The sequence below is a fragment of the Cetorhinus maximus genome, chromosome 19 (genome assembly GCF_964194155.1).
Source record: "Cetorhinus maximus chromosome 19, sCetMax3.hap1.1, whole genome shotgun sequence".
NCBI lineage: Eukaryota > Metazoa > Chordata > Chondrichthyes > Lamniformes > Cetorhinidae > Cetorhinus > Cetorhinus maximus.
In genome coordinates, this window is record NC_135897.1 from 60,487,362 (window position 1) to 60,507,217 (window position 19,856).

Consider the following 19,856-nt stretch of genomic DNA (forward strand, 5'->3'; position numbering starts at 1 on the left):
CAGTTAATTAAATAAATCTGAAATTAGAAAAAATGCACTCAGTAATGTCAACCGTGTAACTACCGGATTGTGATAGAAACCCATCTGGTTCACTCTTGTCTTTTAGGGAAGGAAATCAGCCATCCTGACCTGGTCTAGCCTAAATGCAACTCCAGACCCACGACAAAGTGGTTGACTCTTAACTGCTCTTTGATATGGCCTAGCAAACCATTCCATTGTCTAAAAGGTGGCTCACCACGACCTTCTCAAGAGAAATAAGGGATCTTGCTGAAAAGAGAGACTTTTTTGTCAAAACTTTTTGTTCTGCACTCATCAGGACAATGCACAAGAAAATGCCAATGTCAGGGGAAACAACATATTTATACTGTATGAGAAGAGAGTGCTGATTGGTACAGGCGAAGCCATGGAGAATGCACCAGTGGATGGTGACTGACAGTTAACTGCCAAGCACTGTTTGCAATTTAAACCAGACAACTTGACTCTGATTAGTCAAGATGTTGCCCTGGGGAATGAACCTAGTAGGCCGTATGTCCCAAAGACTGGCGGATTGTATCAAACAGCATGTCCCTTTTGTTGTTCACAATAGGCAAGCTACAGACCTTACCCAACCAGCCCATGCTTATAAAACTCAAAACACAGTGTCCAACATTAGATGTGATTCCGCGATTGGACAACATTTGCTAAATAATTCTCAGTGTGCTGAGAATTACGCTGACAACTGATTTAAGATTGTCAGTCGGGCTCACAGTATGGCGCATTTGCGTGCACTGGAAGCTACATATATTAATACACAAGGCCCTGTTCTTTGCAGACAGAAAGAACATGTACACATTTTGCATCTGTTTCAGCTAAATAAAAGAAATGGCAGCCATTCACTGGTTCATTTCCCAAGGCAATATCTTGAGCAGAGTCAAGCTGTCTGGTTTAAATTTCAAACAATGCTTGGCAGTTAACTGTCAGTCACCATCTGCTGGTGCATTCTCCATGGCAACACCTCTGCCAATCTGAGTACACTTGCCAACCAATCAGCATTCTTTTCTCAGACAGTATAAATATGTTGTTTCCCCTGACGTTAGTATTTTCTTGCGAATTGTCCTGATGAGTACAAGATGAAAAGCTTTGACAAAAAATGTCTCTTTTTCAGCAATACTCAGGTTCTGCACTACAAATGACTATTAGAAATAAGGGAATAAATGCTGGCCTTTCCAGCAATGTCCACATCCCATGAATGAATTTTAGTCACTCGGAACCTCATCTCCGGTCAAATGTGACACCAAGGTTGTGAACAGGTTGGCTCAGCCTTAGGCAGTTGTAGTCAGGGGATGGGGAGCAGAGCTTGTGGTGATGATTGAAGACAATGGCTTCAAACTTCCCAATATTTAGTTAAGGAAATTCATGAGCAGACCGACAATTTAGAGATAATAGAGGGGTCGAGAAAGGCAAGTGAGCAATGTTCCCACTAAGCTGCGCAAGTGTCTGACAATGCACTAATTGTGAAGGTATTGCAAAGGGCATTCAAAGATACCCCTTTTAAGGCATTGCACATGCATGGCTGCACGAAGAAATTTAAAGGCATCACGCATTGAAATAAACAGCTTGAGCACAACTAAGAAAATTTAGAGGTATAATTGTTCATTACCAAATGAACCCTTGTTCATGAGGAAACAGGGACTATTTTCAAATGACGTAATGTCAGAATGTATTTAAGAATAGGAGGCGTCCCGAGGATAGATCCTTGGGGGACACTAGAGGCAACAGTGTAGGAGCAGGAACAGAACCATTGCAGGTTTCTCTGGCTATGAGTTAACAGATAAGAAGACAATGAGTGCCGTTCACCCAGCTGGACAATGATGGAGAGGCACTGGAAAAGGAGGGTGTGGTCAACTGTGTCAAAGGCTGCAGACAAGGGGTGGAGCACAAGGAGGAAGAGTTTACCTTTGACACAGTCACATAAGTTGTAGTTTGAGATTTTGCTAAGAACTATTTTGGTACTAAGGCAGGGGAGGAAGCCGGATTGAAGTGATTCAAACATGGTGTTCCGGAAAAGGTGGGATCAGATTTGGGAGACAACAACACATCTAATGACCGAGAGGAAAAGGAGATTGGAGATGGTAAGATATTTTCCAAGAACAGAGAGGTCAAGGGATTTATTTTATGGAGAGATGTGATGACAGTAGAAACATAGAAAAATAGGAAGGGTAGGTTATTCGGCCTTTTGAGCCTGCTCCGTCATTCATTATAATCATGGCTGATCTTCTATCTCAATGCCATACTCCCACTCTCTCCCCATACCCCTTGACACCTTTAGAGTCCAAAAATCTATCTATTTCCTTCTTAAATATATTCAGTGACTTGGCTTCCACGGCCCTCTGTGGTAGAGGATTCCACAGGTTCACCACCTCTGAGTGAAGAAGTTTCTCCTCATCTCAGTCATAAATGGCCTACCTCGTATTCTGAAATTGTGACCCTTTGTTCCAGACCCCCAGCCAGAGGAAACATCACCCCTGCATCTACTTTGTCCAGCTCTGTCAGAATTTTATACATTTCAATGAGATCCCCTTTCATTCTTCTAAACTACAGTAAATACAGGCCGAGTCGGCCCAATCTTTCCTCATACGGCAATCCTGCCATCCCACGAATCAGTCTGGTGAACCTTTGTTGTACTCCCTCTATGACAAGTACATCCTTTCTTAGGCAAGGAGACCAAAACTGCACACAATACTCCAGGTATGGTCTCACTAAGGCCCTGAATAGCTGTATTAAGACATCCTTGCTCCTGTACTCAAGTCCTCTCGCAATGAAGGCCAACATACCATTTGCCTTCTTAACTGCTTGCTGCACCTGCATGCTTGCTTTCAGTGATTGGTGTACAAGGACACCCAGGTCCCTTTGTACCTCAATATTTCCCAATCTATCATGCCATTCTGTTTTTCCTACCAAAGTGGATAACTTCACACTTATCCATGTTATACTGCATCTGCCATGTATTTGCCCACTCACTCAACTTGTCTGAATCGCTTTGAAGTTTCATAACATCCTCGTCACCATTCACATTCCCATCTAGTTTTGTGTCATCAGCAAGCTTGGAAATATTACATTTGGTTCCCTCATCCAAATCATTGATATGTATTGTGAGTAGCTGGGGCCCAAACACAGATCCCTAAGGTACCCCACTAGTCACCGCCTGCCATTCAGAAAAAGGCCCATTTATTCCTACTATCTGTTTCCTGTCTGTTAACCAATTCTCAATCCATGCCAATATATTAATCCCAATCCCATGTGCTTTAATTTTGCACACTAACATCTTTTTTGGGACTTTATCAAAAGCTTTCTGAAAATTCAAATACATCACATCTACTGGTTTTCCATTACCTATTCTGCTAGTTACATCCTCAAAAAACTCCAGTAGGTTTGTCAAACAGGATTTCCCTTTCATAAATCCATGTTGACTTTGTCTAATCCCACTGATATTTTCTAAGTGTCCTGCTTTCACATTCTTTATAACAGACTCTAGCATTTTCCCTACCACCGATGTTAGGCTAACTGGTCTGTAATTCCCTGTTTTTTCCCTCCCTCCTTTTTTAAATAGTGGGGTTAAATTTTCCACCCTCCAACCTGCCAGGACTGTTCCAGAATCTACAGAATTTTTGAAGATGACAACCAACACATCCACTATTTCCACAATCACCTCCTTTAGTACCCCGGTATGTAGATTATCAGGCCCAGGGAATTTATCGGCTTTCAGTCCCATTAATTTCTCCAGCACTGCTTTTTTTTTAGTAATACTAATGTCCTTCAATTTCTCCTTCTCACTAGACCTCTGGTTCCCTGGGAAGTTATTTGTGTCTTTCTCCATGAAGACAGAACTAAAGTAGTTGCTTAATTGCTCTGCCATGTTCTTGTTCTCTATTATAAATTCTCCTGTTTCGAACTGTAAGGGACCAACATTTGTCTTCACTAATCTTTTTCTTCTTACATACAGTACATTTGAAGGATACCCAAGTACCTGAGTAGTACCTGAGAAAAGACAGCTGTTTGCAATATCAGCTAATGTGGGAGCCAGGAGGTTATGTGGTTAGTAGTTTAGTAGGATTAGGATCAAGGAAGCAGGGAGTGGGTCTCATGGACAACTAAATTTCTCCAGACCCAGCCTGCCTAAAGCATTTTCTGAGGACAGAATTCTAAAGTTCTCCCTGCTGCTCCTTTAAACTCTCATCAGAGAACTTTTCAACTTAATTTTTGGTCTGTTTGCTATTACTTTTTGATACTTTTAAACTATTTAAGGCATCATATTTTCCCTCATAACCTCTTCACGTCACATCAACCATTTCAAATTTCAATTCACATGAATATATCTAATCACAAAGTTCAATACAAATTAAATCCCATTCACAGCCAATTCATTTAAAAGGCGGTTATTTTAACAGTTTCCTCTGTTTCATTAGATTATTTGTCATTTAAATAGCTTAGTTTTAAATACAGAAATTATTAAAATGTGATACAAAGATTAGGTAAATCATGACCTTGAGTTTTCATTTTATTATTTTATCTAAATTTCATCTTTCATTATTTATATTTAAAATCCCACAAATTAATGGTAGTGTATTCATGATTTTGAGACATGACACCATCATATATAACTATCATCATAATACTACCAAGGATACAGTGTAAATAGACAACAACGTCAACAACTCCACCAGAACATCAGCTACACATTAGTGACAGATTCTATCCTCTGACTCATTGTTGGTATTGCCACAGACTCATTGTTGGTAATGCCACAGGAGATGAACTAGTTTAAGTAATTGTATTGCAGCAGTACCACTCAGTCTCACATCACGGAAATGATATAGTAATTTCTTTTCCCTGAACAAGCCCATGATAAACGTAAATTCTTTCTGCATCGACATCAGTAGGAGCTAAATTGTGGAACTATATTCACTTATAATACAAAATTCAGGAAATCCACAGCTCAATCAAGGAAAGGGTGGTTATGATGCCTTTGACAGGTACACACCCAAACAGTCATAACCAGTCTGGTCTTTTTACAGATTGTGTCTGGCCTGCTGTGTATTCTTGCATCTTAGCGTTTTTGTTTCAGATTTATGGCATATGTAACATTTCCTTCTTTCTTTCCCTACAATTTAAGCATCTTCCAATGAGGAGACTTTCATGCTAACAGTCACTTCTTCAAAGATGAACGGTAGCTTATGCAACAGTTCATGCTTGCAATGGGCCTTAATAAAAATAATTTACAAATGTGTGAAATCCTTATGTATACAATGCACAAGTACTGTATTTTCTGACAGGGAAATAGCAATTTTATTTCCACCAAAATGAAAGATTAGGCTCATTTGGAACTTTTCCACTTGCTAAGGGCCTGGATTTTACAATGTAATGATGACAAACCCATCAGCATTACTCCACAGAAACTGACAGCAACTTCTGGAGTCCGCCCACATGCAGGATAACGGGCAATTTCAGAAGTTGCTAACAGTTAGTGCATATTCTTGAGATCCCCTGGAACAACAATCAATGGGAAATTTTCTGAATTGATGACAGCCTCTACTTTTACACCATTAGTCTCACTGCAAAGGTTCTTGAAAAAGTTAACCTTTTTAAATATGGTGTGACTACGTTTTTTTGCAGCACACTAACTTCATAATTTCTATTAACCGCCCTGAGAAGTTAATTTTATATTTATGGAATGTCAAATTTTTCCATTATGATAAAAAATTATGTTTTAAAAAATATATTTTTGAATAGCTTTATCTTTATTTAAACTTCTCTCTTAATCCAAGTGTAATCATTTATTTTGCTATCTGAAAATCTATATTAATAATGGAGGCCTGTGCATGGATACTTCACTGTGCTTGCCTGCTATATGCTAAGACATGCCCTTGACTTGGTGCCAGATTTAAACTGCTGTCAGAAAAGGGGGAAACCACGCCACAGAAATCGCTGGATCAGTGTGGGCAGCTTTCTTTGAGGTCAGCAACAAGTGCCATCGCTTGACTCTTGACTGCGAAATCTAGGCCATGTCGTTTCCTCAGTCTTGGTAACAGAAACACTGCACTTGTCTCCAATTGGTGCTCTATTTAAAAGTCATGTGGTTTTGCCATTCTTATATTTTTACATTTCTTTTCAAATGGAATACGAAGTAATATCACATTTTCATTAATGAATTTCAAAAAGAGAGAAGTTCAAAAAAGAAACATACCATCTGGGAGTTTGCAACAAGATAGCGCGTCATCCAAGTCTCTAGCAGTGGCTGGATCAATCGTGAATATGCACTCTTTCCTATTGAAAAAAATTAGCAAATTTTATCTCATCTTGCAATATCTTATAGCTATTACAAAGCAATTACAAGTTTCTAGAAAACGACATAGGAAATTGTTAGATGTTATGAATGTATCATTATGCAAATCTTTTGAAACTTCTTTACAGAAATCCAGTTATGTCAATTGCAACTTTGAAACTTGAGACAAAAAATAATTTATGGCTATGACCTTACTGTTACAATAAAGTACACAAAGTTTCAAAGCAGAAGCAATGCCCCTTGCTAGAATATGAACTCTTCCAAAGGTAGATTTTAGTTATTTTACCTCATTAACTGAAAAATTAGAATTTTGGATTCTCAAATATGGCATGGTAAAACACACTCCTATTCCTGCTTGAAATTGATACTGATCTCCACTGGGATGGAGGAGATGACATTTGACCAATCTCAGCTGTACTAATTGGACAAGGAAAAGGAGGAAAAGATAACAATCCAAAGATAATTTCTTCATACTTCATTCATAGGAATATAGGAGCAGGGGTAGGGGATTCAGCCCATCGAGCCTGCTCTGCCATTGGCTGATCATCCACTCCAATGCCTTTTTCCCCCATATCCCTTTATGTCATTGGTAATTAGAAATCTGTCAAGCTCTGCTTTAAATATACTCAATCACAGCTTTCACAGCCCTCTGGGGCAGAAAATTCCAAAGATTCACAACCCTCCGAGTAAAATAATTTCTCCTTATCTCAGGATGACATCATACTTGAATATTATTTCATTCCTTATAGTAAGGTTCCATTCTGAGATTTCTACCACATTTAAGACTCAGTTTTGACAAGTGCAGTACATAGCTAGTTAAACTTTGTCCTCTTGGATAGTCCACAGTAAATATAGCCAATGATAAGTCTCATATTTAAAAATTAAATCAAGCAGATTAAATTAAGAGCTTTTCCTATGACGTGAGTAAAAGTGTCTAAGCGTCACTTCTGTGGTCAAAAAATAGATCAGATTTGATTTTGATATTATTCAGAATTGTTACATTTTTATACTTTTAAAAAATGATTAAATTAACCCATCGTATTGACTTTTATGCCTTCAAATGTCTTGCTGAGAGTTTTTGTTACAAGGATTCAACCTGATTTATAAGTTTTGATTTCAACTGGACATTTTATTCCCTGAAAGGTTGACAGTTTTCAACACATCTGGAGATTGAGATCATGTACATGAATTTCCCAGTATACATCGGCTGACTAAAGTAGAGTGTTTCCCCCTCATCCTGTTAAAATTTCAGATGTCTCAGCCTTTTCCAAAAGACTGTGAAATAAATTAGATTGAATTCCCAGGCTTTATTTCAGGCAAAAATTTGGCACAAAACTCAGAAACATAACAAACAGTGAGGAGGCTATAAGCAGATTTCCAGGGGGGACAAACTGGTAAAATGGGTAGATGAAATTTAATGCAGAGAAGTGTGAAGTGATGTATTTTAGGAGGAAGACGGAGGACAGGCAATAAAAAAAAGCTAAACGGTACAATTTTGAAGGAGGCATAGGAACAGAGAAACTTGGGCTTTCACACACACAAATCTTTGAGGATAGTAGAACAAATTGATAAATCTGTTTTAAAAAAAGCATATAGGGGTCCTTGAATTTATGAATAGAGACAGGCAGGACAAAAGCAAGGAAGTGATGCTCAACTTTTCACTGATTAGGCATCAACTGGAGTATTGTATTCAATTCTGGGAAGGATGTCATGGCCTTGGAGCAGTGTTGAGGAGATTTACTGGAGATGACAGGCTTCAGTTAGTTGAAAGATTAGATAAACTTGAATTGTAATTTTTAGAGCAAAGAACGTTATGGGGAGATTTAATAAAGGTATTGAAAATTATGAGAAGTTTTGAGAAGTGTAAATAAGGAGAAAATGCTTCCACTGGAAGGAATGTCAGTGCTCCGAGGACACAGACTTAAGATAATTAGTAACAAGAACCAGGAGAGAAATTAGCAAAATTTATTGTAAACAATCACTTAGTAGTACAGAACTTGAATTTTACTGAAAAGAGAGACATGTTGGCAAAAGATTTTGTTTTGCACTCATCAGGCCAAATGCAAGAATGCCAAATTTCAAACGATCACAGCAATTTATACTATAGAAGAAAAGAACATAAGAAATAGGAGGAGTAGGACATTCAGCTCTTTGAGCCCACTCGGCCATTCAATGAGATCATGGCTGATCCTCTATTTCAACACCATTTCCTTGCACTATCCCCATATCCCTTGCTGTTTTTAATATGTAGAAATCTATCAATCTCAGTCTTCAACATACTCAACAACTGAGTTCCAACAGCCCTCTGGGGCAGGGAATTCCAAAGGTTCACCACCCTTTACATCAAGAAATTCCTCTTCATCTCAGTCTGAAATGGCCTGCCCCTTATTCTGAGACTGTGACCCCTGGTTCTAGGCCTCCCAGCCATGAGAAGCATCCTTCCTGCATCTACCCTTTCAAGTCCTGTAAGAATTTTGTATGTTTTTCCTATCAAAGTGGATAGCCTCACATTTCTCCATACATTAATCCATCTGCCAAATTCTTGCCCTCGCGCTTAGCCTCTCCAAATCGCCTTGAAGCGTCTTTGCATCCTCCTCACAACTCACATTCCCACCAAGTTTTATGTCGTTTGCAAGTTTGGAAATATATTACATTTAATTCCCCACATCAAAATCATTGATATAGATTGTGAATAGCTGAGGCCCAAGCACTGATCCTTGCAGTACCCCACCGGTCACAGCATGCCAACCTGAAAACGACCCCCATTTATTCTCACTCTCTGTTTTCTGTCTGTTAACCAGCTTTTAATCCATGCCAGTATATTATGCCTAATCTCATGTGCTTTAATTTTGTTTACTAACCTCTTGTGTGGTACCTTATCAAAAGCTTTCTGAAAATCTAAATATTCCACATCCACCAGTTCCCCCTCATCAATTCAGCTCGTTACATCCTCAAAAAACTCCAACAGATTTGTTAAACATGATTTCCCTTTCATAAATCCATGTTGACTCTGCCGACTCCTAACCTTATTTTCTAAGTGTCCTGTTATCACATCCTTTATTATAGAATCTAGCATTTTCTCTACTACTGATGTCAGGTTTGTAGTTCCCCATTTTCTCTCTCTCTCTCCTTTCTTACGTATGAACAAGGAACACGAGTGGGCCATTCGGCCCTCGAGCCTCCTCCGCCATTTAATAAGATCATGGCCGATCTGATAGTAACCTGAAATCTGCATCCCATCTACCCCCGATAACCTATCAGCCCCTTGCTTACCAAGAATCTATCCACCTCTGCCTTAAAAATATTCAAGGACCCTGCTTCCACCACCCTTCCAGGGAGAGAGTTCCAAAGACTCACAACCCTGAGTGAAAAATTTTCACCTAATCTCTGTTTTAAATGGGCAACCCCTTATTTTTAAACAGTGACTCTTAGTTTTAGATTCTCCTACAAGAAGTAACATCCTTTCCACATCCACCCTGTCATGACCCCTCAGGACCTTATATGTTTCAATCAAGATGCCTCTTACGCTTTTAAACTCCAGTGGATACAAGCCTAGTCTGTCCAAACTTTCCTCATAAGACAACCCACCCATTCCAGGTATTAGTCTGATAAACCTTTGCTGAACTGCTTCCAACGCATTTACATCCTTTCTTAAATAAGGTGACTAATACTACACAAAGTCCTTCAAATGTGGTCTCACTAATGCCCTGTCCAACTGAAGCACAACCTCCCTGCTTTTGTATTCAATTCCCCTCGGAATATATGATAATATTCTATTAGCTTTCCTAATTACTTGCTGTACTTGCATACTAACCTTTAGTGATTAATGCATTAGGACACCAGGTCTCTCTACACCTCAAGCTCTGCAATCTCTCATCATTTAGATAATATGCTTCTCATTTCACATTTGCCCATATTATACTCCATTTGCCAGATCTTTGCCCACTCACTTAACTTATCTATATCTTTTTGTAAAACAAAAACAGAATTACCTGGAAAAACTCAGCAGGTCTGGCAGCATCGGTGGAGCAGAAAACATTTGACGTTTCGAGTCCTCATGACCCTTCGGCAGAACTGAAGTATAGTTAGGAGAGAGGTGAAATATAAGCTGGTCTAAGGTGGGGGGCGGGGGGAGAGAGAAGTTGAGGGTAGGGTGGTTGTAGGGATAAGCAAGCAGTGATAGGAGCAGGTAATCAAAAGATGTCACAGACAAAAGGATCAAAGAGGTGTTGAAGGTGGTGATATTATCTAAGAAAAGTGCTAATTAAGAATGGATGGCAGGACACTCAAGGTACAGCTCTAGTGGGGGTGGGGTGGAAAGACTAACAAAGTTTTAGTTGTAGATTTAAAAATAATGGAAATAGGTGGGAAAAGAAGAATCTATATAAATTATTGAAAAAAAAGGGGGAGGGGGAAGAAACGGGGTGGGGATGAGGGGAGGGGGAGTTTAAGATTTAAGTTGTTGAATTCAATATTCAGCCCGGAAGGCTGTAAAGTGCCTAGTCGGAAGATGAGGTGCTGTTCCTCCAGTTTGCGTTGGGCTTCACTGGAACAGTGCAGCAAGCCAAGGACAGACATGTGGGCAAGAGAACAGGGTGGAGTGTTAAAATGGCAAGCGACAGGGAGGCTTGGGTCTTTCTTGCGGACAGACCGCAGGTGTTCTGCAAAGCGGTCGCCCAGTTTGCGTTTGGTCTCTCCAATGTAGAGGAGGCCGCATTGGGAGCAACGAATGCAGTAGACTAAGTTCGGGGAAATGCAAGTGAAATGCTGCTTCACTTGAAAGGAGTGTTTGGGCCCTTGGACGGTGAGGAGAGAGGAAGTGAAGGGGCAGGTGTTGCATCTTCTGTGTGGGCATGGGGAGGTGCCATAGGTGGGGGTTGAGGAGTAGGTGGTGATGGAGGAGTGGACCAGGGTGTCCCGGAGGGAACGATCCCTACGGAATGCCGCCGGGGGGGTGAAGGGAAGATGTGTTTGGTGGTGGCATCATGCTGGAGTTGGCGGAAATGGCGGAGGATGATCCTTTGAATGCGGAGGCTGGTGGGGTGATAAATGAGGACAAAGGGGACCCTATCATGTTTCTGGGAGGGAGGAGAAGACGTGAGGGCGGATGCACAGGATATGGGCCGGACACGGTTGAGGGCCCTGTCAACGACCGTGGGTGGAAAACCTCGGTTAAGGAAGAAGGAGGACATGTCAGAGGAGCTGTTTTTGAAGGTAGCGTCATCAGAACAGATGCGACGGAGGCGAAGGAATTGAGAGAATGGGATGGAGTCCTTACAGGAAGCGGGGTGTGAGGAGCTGTAGTCGAGGTAGCTGTGGGAGTCAGTAGGCTTGTAATGGATATTGGTGGACAGTCTATCATCAGAAATTGAGACAGAGAGGTCAAGGAAGGGAAGAGAAGTGTCAGAGATGGACCATGTGAAAATGATGGAGGGGTGGAGATTGGAAGCAAAATTAATAAATTTTTCAAGGTCCCGACGAGAGCATGAAGCACCATGAAAGTTTTGTAGAGTGTTCCAATAACTGTTGACAGGTCTCAGAAGGAAGCCGGCAGATTAAATACTTCTGGGAGGTAAAGCCGAAAAACCTGTAGTGCAAAAGCTGCATGGGTGGGGGGAGGGGATGGCAGTTTGGGTCTCCGTCGTCAAGACTCCTCCCCAATTACACTAGGTCCTGCTCTCCAATACATGCCAAATCCTAGCAATCACCTCAAATGGTTCCAGATTCAGTCGCCAAAGTCCCAAAAAACTTCCTCAGTCCTGCTGGGTGCCAACATCACAACCCCAGTGTTATAAAAGGCACTAAAATTTATTTTCAATGTTCCGTGATACAAGAGCATGCCTAATGCTGCCATTCCCTGTGACCTGCCATACTAATGTTCTTTGATCCTATGACTCTTCTCCCAGGTTCCATCCCTGTGTTCACAAAACCAGTGTCTGCAGTGTTATGTAACCCAGAGGATTCCTTGCCGATTGCAGAGCATTCCCCAACTATGATAAATTACTGGTCCATACTTGGCATAATTTTGTTACAAAACCTCTGATTCACATTAAATTATATATTTGAATCCCTAGGTGTCTCAGTTCACACACTGCCATCTTTCCCAAGCATATATGACCATACATTGCTTTTTTTTTCTCCCAAACTGTACAACATTACTCACTTCTGTATTTTCCCAGGCTGCCTATCCTCTGCTTGTCTTTCTGAGCATTCTTACGGTCCTCTTTACATTACAACAATGAGTACACTTCAAAAGGTACTTCACTGGCTGTAAAGCACTTTGAAACATCGTGAAGCCATGAAAAGTGTTAGTTAAATGTAAGTCTTTAATATTAGCCAAGTCACTTAGATTTTTATGTTGCCAATAAATGTTGAGCTTTTGCTCCCTATAACAAAGTTCAAATCATCGATATATACTGAAAATAAAATTGTAGTTAGCACTGATATTTAGGAGGCACCACTTAAAGCTATTATGGAAATGAGAGTTTATGCATATATTAACATTAGTTTAACTGTTATTTTCTTATGTTGCTTCTTGAACAAACTAAAGAAAGACCCAAAATCCAGGGGAGTGGAACAAGAGAAAGTCCCAAGAAGACCTTCTAGTCAAAGGAAGAACAGGAGTCTGGAAAAGGTCCTGTTAAGTGAAGTTAAGAGTGAGGAGCAAAGGAAGGCTCCAAGCTTAAAGGGAGAAAGCTGCAGGATGCAGACTTAAAGCAAAATAGGCTTCAGAGAAGCCAGAAGATTCGAGGAAGCAGCACATGAAGCAGTGGTGTTCTGTTGGCCCCGCTGAGTATCTGAGAGAGAGCGCATGGAAGGCAAAGCTTGAAAGCATATGGCGATCCAGGGGAGAGGAACAACGGAAGGAGAGTTAGAAACCCTGGAGATGGACCTCTGTGGAAGGCGTCCGAGAGAAAGCGTTGTTTGGCAGAAGATTCCCAAATGGGTTGAGATTGGCGATTGGAGACTCTCATGTGAAAGACAGAGTTCAGTGAGACTGGTGGCTCATGGTGCGACATGTGTCTGGGGTAGTTGATGAGGGATCCATAAGCATCTGTTTGGGATGGCATCGTCATTTGGTTTCAGAGTGTGGTGTGCCTGATCACAGGTCACCTATTAGCTTACATGGACTGTGTACTTCCTGTGAACATGAGAGTATAAGATAGCTTTTGTAACTTGTGTTATCCTTACGAATCTGCAAAGGTATAGTTGTGGGTGAAGGAGTATGGTCGTATAGTTAATATTTTCTTGTTTAATAAATATTTTGTTCTTTTGTTAAAAGTTCATCAGCTGACTCCATGTTCAATGGTCGCCCTCCATGTTTCTAAACAAAAATATAAGTTAGGATCTATGAAGTCGGGTTCCACCCTGGGATCTGACTTGTCCAGTAGTAACACCAGTTGGGACCATAAAGTCATTTATACATATCAAAAAAAAGCAACAGTCTTTGCACTGAACCTTGGGGAACACTGTTTACCATCCTCCAGTGTGAAAAACAACCATTTGCCATCTTTCCTAAAGCGTGATGACCAGAACTGGACACAGTTAAGCCAATTGTCCTGAAGCCAATTTTTTATCCAATCTGACACTGCTATTCCAGGATCCTCAATTTTGTTAAATCAGTCTATCATGTGGTACTTTTTCAAAGGCATTCTTAAAATCTACATTGACAATATCCATTGCATCCCCTTCATCAATCTTCCCAGTTATTCATCAAAACATTCAATCAGATTAAGCACAATCTGTCTTTTACAAATTTTACAGTCATTCCAGTGCATCTTTCCTGTCAATTCCCACACCATCTTGGCTTCTACTGATATTTTGTTAGCACCCTCTCCTTAGTAAACATCGATACAAAGTATTAAGTATTCTCACCTTGCCCTGCACCTCTAACCATATATCTCTCTCTTTGTCTGTAATAAGACCAACCCCAAATCTGCTTACTATTTACATGCTGGTAGAAGATTTTTGGGTTCCCTTTTATGTTAACTGCCATTCTATTCCTATATTCTCCCTTTGCCAGTTATAATTTTTCTTCACTTCCCCTCTCACTTATTGTATTTGGCCTTGTTGTCATTTGAAGAACTCACCTGAAATACACCATACACCTCTTTTTTGTTTCATCATATTCACCATGCCTCCTTCCTTGTTGAACCAAGAACATACTGGTCAAGGAAGTTCTCCTGAACACATTTCAGGAATTCCTCCTTTGCCTTTCCCTTTAGTCTAGCATTATCCCAATTAATATTTGGATAATTAAAATCTCCCAATATCACCACTTATCCTTGCATTTCTCTGTGATTTCCCTGCAGATTTGTTTCTCTCTCACACTCACTATATGGAGGTTTATGGAGTACTCTCACTAGCCTCTTCATTCTATTTTGGCCTCTCAACTCTAGCGAAATGGATTTTGTCCTTGTCCGCTCAAGGACATCTCTTTCCAACACTAAAATGTCTTCCCTAATCAGTACTGCCCTTTTTTCCAACCTATCTTTTCCGGACACTTTGCATTTTTGAATATTAAGTCCCAATCCTCACCATTTTTAACCAGGTTTCTGTTATTGCCCCAATATCATATTCCCACATTGCTATCGGTACTTGTAGCTCATCAACCTTATTCACCACACTTTGTGTGCTTGCATACATGCATTCTAAAACTGTCTTAGTCCTTCTTAGTCTGCTCCTATCCTTTGGGGTATAATTTCTTTCTCCAGTACTATCCAACACCCTCACTCATTTATGTATCCTATTTGTCTTTTCTACTTCTATATGCTGGTGCCCATCTCCCTGCCACACTAGTAAACCTTGCGAGCACATTGGTCCAAGTCCTGTAAAAACTGAAAAATTGTGACCAGTGCCTCTGGTACCTTCTCTCTGATTTCAACAGCCACTGATGGACATAAAAGGCCAGTGAAATGTCCACTAAGTTCCTCTGTTTCAGAACCCATTCCTTTTCAATAGTTAGTTCCATCAAATGTTTCCCATCTTTCTCTAGAATACCTACATTTTCACTTCCTTTGTAAATATTAATGCAAAATATTTAATATCTCCCTCTCTCATTGTCAAACCTTCAGTCATTTAGGTGCTAAGCTCTATCTCTCTCCTCCTACGGTAAGAAGTTACTTAAAGCAACCTCATTAAGCAGCCTTTTGATCATATGTACTAACGTCTCCTTCTTTGGCCTTGTCAGTTTTTGTCTGATAACTCTCCAGTGAAGCACCTTGGATAGTTTTACTACTTTAACGGCACTATATAAATGCAATTTGTTATATCTTTCTCCCCGAGAACTGGACTGCCCCTTATTCATCTCTGATTTGATCGCGCCCTGTCTAAACATTTACTTTTTATATCTTTACTATTTATTTTATTGGTATTTGTCATGATCAATTTTAGCCGTCCTAATCAATGTTTTCACATCCCTAAACTTTTTATTTAGTTTCTTTCTTCATTTCTACATTTTATATACTCCTTATGATTATCCTTCTTATTGGTAACTATACCCTTATCAAATGTTTCTTTTTCAAGCTTGAGTTGAATTTTACACTATTTATTTATGGATCTCCATAGCGTTATGCAACCTCTGTTTATCTTATAGAAATATCTTCAATTTTGCACTATATGCATCGCATATTTTAAGATTTTCCACTGCTTATGCTTCAACCTGTTTGCAAACTGTTTTGCCTTATAATTTTGGCCAGGCCACACTTTATCTCTGTACTTTGCATGTTTTCAGTACGGCTGTCCTATCTGACTCTTCACTGTCTTTTAGTCTTATATTGAACTTGAGTATGTTTCAATCACTGTTTTCTAACTGTTCGCTTGCTCTCACATCAGCAGTTTTCCCCAATTCATTTCTCAGAACAAAATCTGGTACTCTTCTTTCTTTACATAAAAAAGATAGGAAACATAGAAAATATGAGTAGGCCATTCAGCCCTTCGAGCCTACTCCGCCATTCATCATGATCATGGCTGATCATCCAACTCAATAGCCTGCTCCCACTTTCTCCCCGTATCCCTTGTGCCCCAAGAGCTTTATCTAACTCCTTCTTGAAAACATACAATGTTTTGGCCTCAACTACTTTCTGTGGTAGCGAATTCCACAGGCTCATCACTCTCTGGGTGAAGAAATTTCTCCTCGTCTCAGCCCTAAATGGTCTACCCCGTATCCTCAGACTGTGACCCCTGGTTCTGGACTCCCCCACCAACGGGAACATCCTTCCTGCATCTACCCTGCCTAGTCCTGTTAGAATTTTATAGGTTTCTATGAGATCCCGCCCCCCCTCATTCTTCTGAACTCTAGCGAATATATCCTAACCGACTCAATCTCTCCTCATATGTCAGTCCTGCCATCCCAGGAATCAGTCTGGTAAACCTTCGCTGCACTCCCTCTATAGCAAGAACATCCTTCCTCAGACAAGGAGACCAAAACTGTACACAATATTCCAGGTGTGGTCTCATCAAGGCCCTGTATAATTGCAGCAAAACATCTCTGCTCCTGTACTCAAATCCTCTGGCTATGAAGGCCAATATACCATTTGCCTTCTTTACCGCCTGTTGCAACTTTATGCTTACCTTCAGCGACTGGTGTACGAGGACTTCCAGGTCTCGTTCCACATTCCCCTCTCGCAATTTAAAGCCATTCAGATAATAATCTGCCTTCCTGTTTTTGCTACCAAAGTGGATAACCTCACATCTATCCACACTATACTGCATCTGCTATGCATTTGCCCACTCACTCAGCTTGTCCAAATCACACTGAAGCATCTCTGCATCCTCCTCACAGCTCACCCTCCCATCCAGCTTTGTGTCATCTGCAAATTTGGAGATATTACATTTAGTTCCCTCATCTAAATCATTAATATATATTGTGAATCGCTGGGGTCCCAGCACCGATCCCTGCAGTACCCCACTAGTCACTGCCTGCCGTTCGGAAAAAGACCCGTTTATTCCTACTCTTTGTTTCCTGTCTGCCAACCAGTTTTCTATTCCTCTCAATACACTACTCCCAATCCCATGCGCTTTAATTTTACACACTAATCTCTTATGTGGGATTTTGTCGAAAGCCTTCTGAAAGTCCAAATAAACCACATCCACTGGTTCCCCCTCATCAGCTCTATTAGTTACATCCCCGAAAAATTCCAGTAGATTTGTCAGGCATGATTTCCCTTTCATAAATCCATGACTCTGTCCGATTCTGCCACTGTTTTCCAAGTGCTCAACTATTAAACCTTTTATAATGGACTCTAGAATTTTCCCCACTACCGACATCAGGCTGACTGGTCTATAATTCCCTGTTTTCTCTCTACCTCCCTTTTTAAATAGTGGGGTTACATTAACTACCCTCCAATATGTAGGAACTGTTCCAGAGTCTATAGAATCTGGGAAGATGACCACCAATGCATCCACTATTTCTAGGGCCACTTAAGTACTCTGGGATGTAGATTATCAGGCCTTGGGGATTTATCGGCCTTCAATCCCATCAATTTTCCCAACACCATTTCCCCTCTAATACTGATTTCTTTCAGTTCCTCCCTCTCACTAAACCCTGTGTTCCCCAACATTTCTGGTATGTTATTTGTGTCCTCCTTTGTGAAGACAGAGCCAAAGTACGCATTTAGTTGTTCAGCCATTTCTTTGTTACCCATTATAAATTCCCCTGTTTCTGACTGTAAGGGACCTATATTTGTCTTCATCAATCTTTTTCTCTTCACATACCTATAGAAACTTTTACAGTCAGTTTTTTATGTTCCCCGCACTCTAGTACTTTATTTTCCCCTTCTTAATCAATCCCTTGGTTTTCCTTTGCTGAATTCTAAACTGCTCCCAATCCTCAGGTCTGTTGTTTTTTTTAGTCAATTTGTATGCCTCTTCCTTGGATCCAATACTATCTCTAATTTCCCTTTTAAGCCATGGTTTGGCCAGCTTTCCTGTTTTACTTTTGCGCCAGACAGGAATAAATAATTGTTGCAGTTCACCCATGCACTCTTTGAATGTTTGCCATTGCCTATCCACCGGCATCCCTCTAAGTAATGTTTCCCAATCAATCATAGCCAACTCGCGCCTCATACCATCGTAGTTTCCTTTATTAAGATTCAGGACCCTAGTCTCAGAATCAACTAATTCACTCTCCATCTTGATGAAGAATTCTATCATATTATGGTTGCTCATTCCCAAGGGGCTCGCACAACTAGATTGCCAATTATTCCTTTCTCATTACACAATACCCAGTCTAGGATGGCCTGTTTTCGAGTTGGTTCCTCAATATACTGGTCCAGAAAACCAACCCGTATACATTCCAGGAATTGCTCCTCTATGGCATTGTTATTAATTTGATTTGTCCAATCTATATGCAGATTAAAGTCATAATTACAGATGTTCCTTTATTGCATGTGTCTCTAATTTCCTGTTTAATGCCATACCCAACATCGCCACTACAATTTGGGGGTCTATCTACAACCCCCATTAACGTTTTCTGCCCCTTAGTGTTTCTCAGCTCTATCCATACAGATTCCACATCGGCGGAGCTAATATCTTTCCTCACTATTGCGTTAATTTCCTCTTTAACCAGCAATGCAACTCCGCCGCCTTTTCCTTTTTGTCTGTACTTCCTAAATACTGAATATCCCTGGATGTTCAGTTCCCGTCCCTGGTCACCCTGCAGCCATGTCTCCGTAATCCCGACTATATCATACCTGTTTACATCTATTTGCACAGTTAATTCATCCACTTTATTGAGCAATGCTCCTCACTTTAAGGCAAAAAAGCCTTAAGGCTTGTCTTTTTAATATTACTTGTCCCGTTCCCACTATTTTTCACTGAGACCCTGTGTGATTGTTGCCCTTGATTTCTCTGCCTATCACTTTTCTTATTCCCCTTTCTGTCTTTTGTTCTTGTCCTTGACTCCCCCTCCTCTGACTCCTTGCATAGGTTCCCATCCCCCTGCCATTTTAGTTTAAACCCATCCCAACCACTCTAGCAATAAATAAATAATAAGGAATAGAAACAGACTAATCCAGAAAGCAGTCTTGAATGCATTCTAAAAATGATTCTCCACTTTGACCAGCTGAATTACTTTTATTTGTCCATTTTCAAAATCAGCCAATGTTATCACCCTATGGCTGTTACTTGAACTATCTTCAAACTATCTACAAATTTCTAAGTCTAGCCTCACCTCTACTGTTTGCTGACCTATAGTGCACACAAAAAATTGTGACATTTCCCTTCCTATTTCTTAACTGTATCCATATGGATTCTGTCATAACACAATCTCCTAGGACGTCCTGACATTTTAGCACTTTGTTAGTATCCATCACTAACACCGCCAAATCATTCCCCTTTTCCTCACCCACTCTCTCCTCCATTTGTCAGGTCAGAAGATAAAATCTGCCACCATAATGATTGTAGAAAGTGTCAGCCTTGGCTCAATAGTAGCATTCTTGCCTTTTAACCAGAAGTTCGTGAGTTCAAGCTCAACTCCAGAGACTTCAATGCACATAATTTAGGTTGACGTTTCAATGGAATACTGTGGGAGTTC

At 40.4% G+C, this 19,856-nt stretch overlaps 1 protein-coding gene across 2 annotated transcripts in view; it reads right to left on the reverse strand.

Moving 5' to 3' along the window:
* Positions 1 to 19,856, reverse strand: part of dis3l2 (DIS3 like 3'-5' exoribonuclease 2) — a 297,452-nt gene that overhangs the window by 168,834 nt on the left and 108,762 nt on the right. For both annotated transcript variants that reach the window (XM_078563912.1, XM_078563911.1), the window contains one exon: positions 6,224 to 6,303. In XM_078563912.1, coding sequence (XP_078420038.1) covers positions 6,224 to 6,303 — 80 coding nt within the window. The remainder of the gene's footprint in view (positions 1 to 6,223; positions 6,304 to 19,856) is intronic.